Source organism: Asparagus officinalis, chromosome 4, assembly GCF_001876935.1.
Source record: "Asparagus officinalis chromosome 4, Aspof.V1, whole genome shotgun sequence".
Taxonomy (NCBI): Eukaryota; Viridiplantae; Streptophyta; class Magnoliopsida; order Asparagales; family Asparagaceae; genus Asparagus; species Asparagus officinalis.
This window is the reverse complement of record NC_033797.1, coordinates 29,210,604-29,213,450: the sequence shown is the minus strand read 5'-3', so window position 1 is coordinate 29,213,450 and position 2,847 is coordinate 29,210,604. Positions and strand designations below refer to the sequence as shown.

The 2,847-nt window shown below is 38.9% G+C and overlaps 1 protein-coding gene across 1 annotated transcript in view; it reads right to left on the bottom strand.

The window, feature by feature from the left end:
* The window catches only part of LOC109835873 (flavonoid 3'-monooxygenase-like), a 4,582-nt gene extending 3,913 nt beyond the window's left edge, over positions 1–669 (bottom strand). The window contains exon 1 of the mRNA XM_020403856.1: positions 331–669. Coding sequence (XP_020259445.1) covers positions 331–669 — 339 coding nt within the window. The remainder of the gene's footprint in view (positions 1–330) is intronic.

Sequence of the window (2,847 nt, the reverse complement as noted above, 5' to 3'; positions counted from 1 at the left end):
CGTAGAGTATGTTGTAGGTTTAGAACTAGCAAAAAATATTGTGTAGGTTGAGGATTTTATTCTACCTACTGAAACATAGGCTTTACTTAATTAATGTTGATATAACCAGACAACGTTGAGCTCAAACTACTTCTATACAAACACCCTCTAGAGTATTGTGTAGGTTTAGAACTAGCAAAATAATATTGTGTAGGTTGAGGATTTTATTCTACCTACTGAAACATAAGCTTTACTTAATTAATGTTATCCAGTGAGATTTTTAAAATTATAATTATATAGTACTCGAACTTGGTCTCTGATTAGTCTTCTACAAATAACGTGACTATACACCTGATAGTTATATGATATGTGCTCCCCGCCGGAGAAAGGTGGCCGGTTGCTGAAGTTGGCATCATAGACGCGGAGAAATTGGGTAGCAACAGCGGCAGAGGCTGCGACGATAACATCTACGGACCCAAAACGGAGGTGAAATAACGGACCGTATATTTTGGAAAGAGCAAAGAGAGTCTGGTGAGGCTTCGCGCCAAGCTGCGGCTGCGGGAGGTTGCCCAGAACGGGCCAGCCTTTTGGGCCTGGGGGAAGTGGTGGGCCTTGGCCGATACTTTTCTTCCGACTAAAGAGAAAATACGAGAGCGAAAGAGTGAAAAGAAAAAGTAAGAGAGGAGCCATGGTTCAGTTATTAGCGTAGGTTGATTGAATGAATGTTAGCAAGTTATATAGAGAAAGAGTAGGGAGGAGAGATTCCATCTTAATGTTGAGGTTGGTGGTAGTGTGTCATGTTGCGGTTGGTAGTGATGATTCATGTTTATAAGGGATTATTGTCCTTTTCATTGTGTACACAAGGGAAAAAACATATCTTCAATCGCAATCATTTAGTATCCAATAGGAAATAGAGGCACAGAAAGTTGCTTGCTTGAACCGTTGTTAGGTAAGTAATCGCAGCATATTATGATTTTTCGTGAGGAAAAATATGGATAAAAAGATTATGAACGTATTAAATTAAACATGTTTGGTAAATGTTAAGTTGTTTGTAAAAATGAATCCTGGAGACCCTATTCCCTCTCAAAGGGAAGCGCTTAATGACAGACTTGTTTTGGCTCCAAAAGTTAGGGGGCAGCCCTGTTATCAGACTTTCCACAATTTCTCAACATTTTAATTACACGCTATTGGACTATTTTGAAGTGAATACAGGAAAATTGGAAAAGTCTCTGGACTTTTCACGGTCGACCGCGATTGGCTTGGCGGTCGACCGACCAAACCCTGTAATATTTTTCCAGTCTCTGTCGTTCTGTCCGGTCGACCACACTTGTCTCTACGATCGATCGTGAGTCGGGTTGTGCCTGAATTTAGTTTCCTGTTCGCATTGGGTTTGTGTTTTGACTGATGAGTTAGAAAATACCTCTAACGGTCAGTCGATTGATGACCGTTAGAGGCACTTGTCCGTGTGGTCGACCGCGAGTCTGGCTGTGACTGATAAAGATTCGTCAGCCGATTGATGAGTTAGAAAATGCCTCTAACGGTCAGCTCATCAGTCGATTGATGAAAGCCATCAGTCGACTGATGCTGTAATGGCTAGTTTTTTCCAGCCTGTTCCAGTTTTGGTTTTTTGATCTTTTTGCCTTGTTTTCTCTTGGATTTGGGGTTCCTATAAATACCCCCACATATCCTCAGTTCTATTAACAAAAGAGAAAAGTTTTACAAGGGTTTTAAAAGTTTGTTTAGTTTGTTTAAAGGTGTTTAAGCCTTGTTTAAGAGTTTTGTTTGTGAAGATAATTTCACTAGAGCAAGTGGATACCACCTATTGGTGTTTAAGCATTCACTCTTCTCTCTCTCTACTGTTATCTATAGAGATGTTTTTCTAAACTCTTATCTAGCTATTTATTTGTTTGTTTTTCATTTCCTTAAAGCTAGATTTATTTGAGTTTAGTTTGTTTTATTAAATCTTATTATTACACACACCCACTTGAGCTTCTAGTATTTTCATACATAGTATAATTGGGATTGTGAGAGATTGTAATTTTGAGTTGTGCTTAATTGAGTTCTCACATTGTTTAGAGAATAATCATTTGTATTGTGAGCTATAATTGTGAGGTTCACTTTATAATTCACCAGTACACCAAGAGGAGTATGTGGTGAGAGATGGGGTCGTCCCAAGAGGAGTGGGGTAGGTGGTAACGTCTAGAGAGAGATTATAATTCCTAACACTTGAGGAAGATACGGGCTAGAGATCAACACTTAAGGTGGTAGTTAGTTTAGTTACATTGTGAGATTGTGAACGTTGATCGGTGAGCATTAAAAACTGATATTGTGTGGTGTAAATGTTTTTGGGTGATTGTTGAAAACCCAGTGGATAGTGGATTTCTCCTCGGGAGTGGAGAGCGGAGACGTAGGACGGAAGATCCGAACTCCGTGATCATTTCCTTGTGTTTGAGTTTAGCATTGGCGTATTTATTTTTGCATATTATTATATCGCCATTATTGCCTGTTTATATCGCCCTTAGTTTGTATATCCTTACACAAATATTGTTCATATCTCATTTTCTAGGATATATTATTTAATAAGTTTTAAATTAGCATAAAATCGGATTAGATTAGATTAGCATGAACCCTATTCACCCCATTTAGTGTTCTTTCCTAGTGGCATTAGGGTGCTTTCAATCCTCTCCTCGTGTATGTAGGCAAATTGCCGAACCACGTATATCTTTATGTTTGGTTTGATTTATCGTATTTAGATTGAATTGTGCTTGTGTGTGGTTTGTTCTCTTCTCATGTGATCACAGATTCGTTCGGTGTGTGAGCACGCTTCCGCATAGGCGCGCAACAATTGATATCAGAGCTCAGATTTTA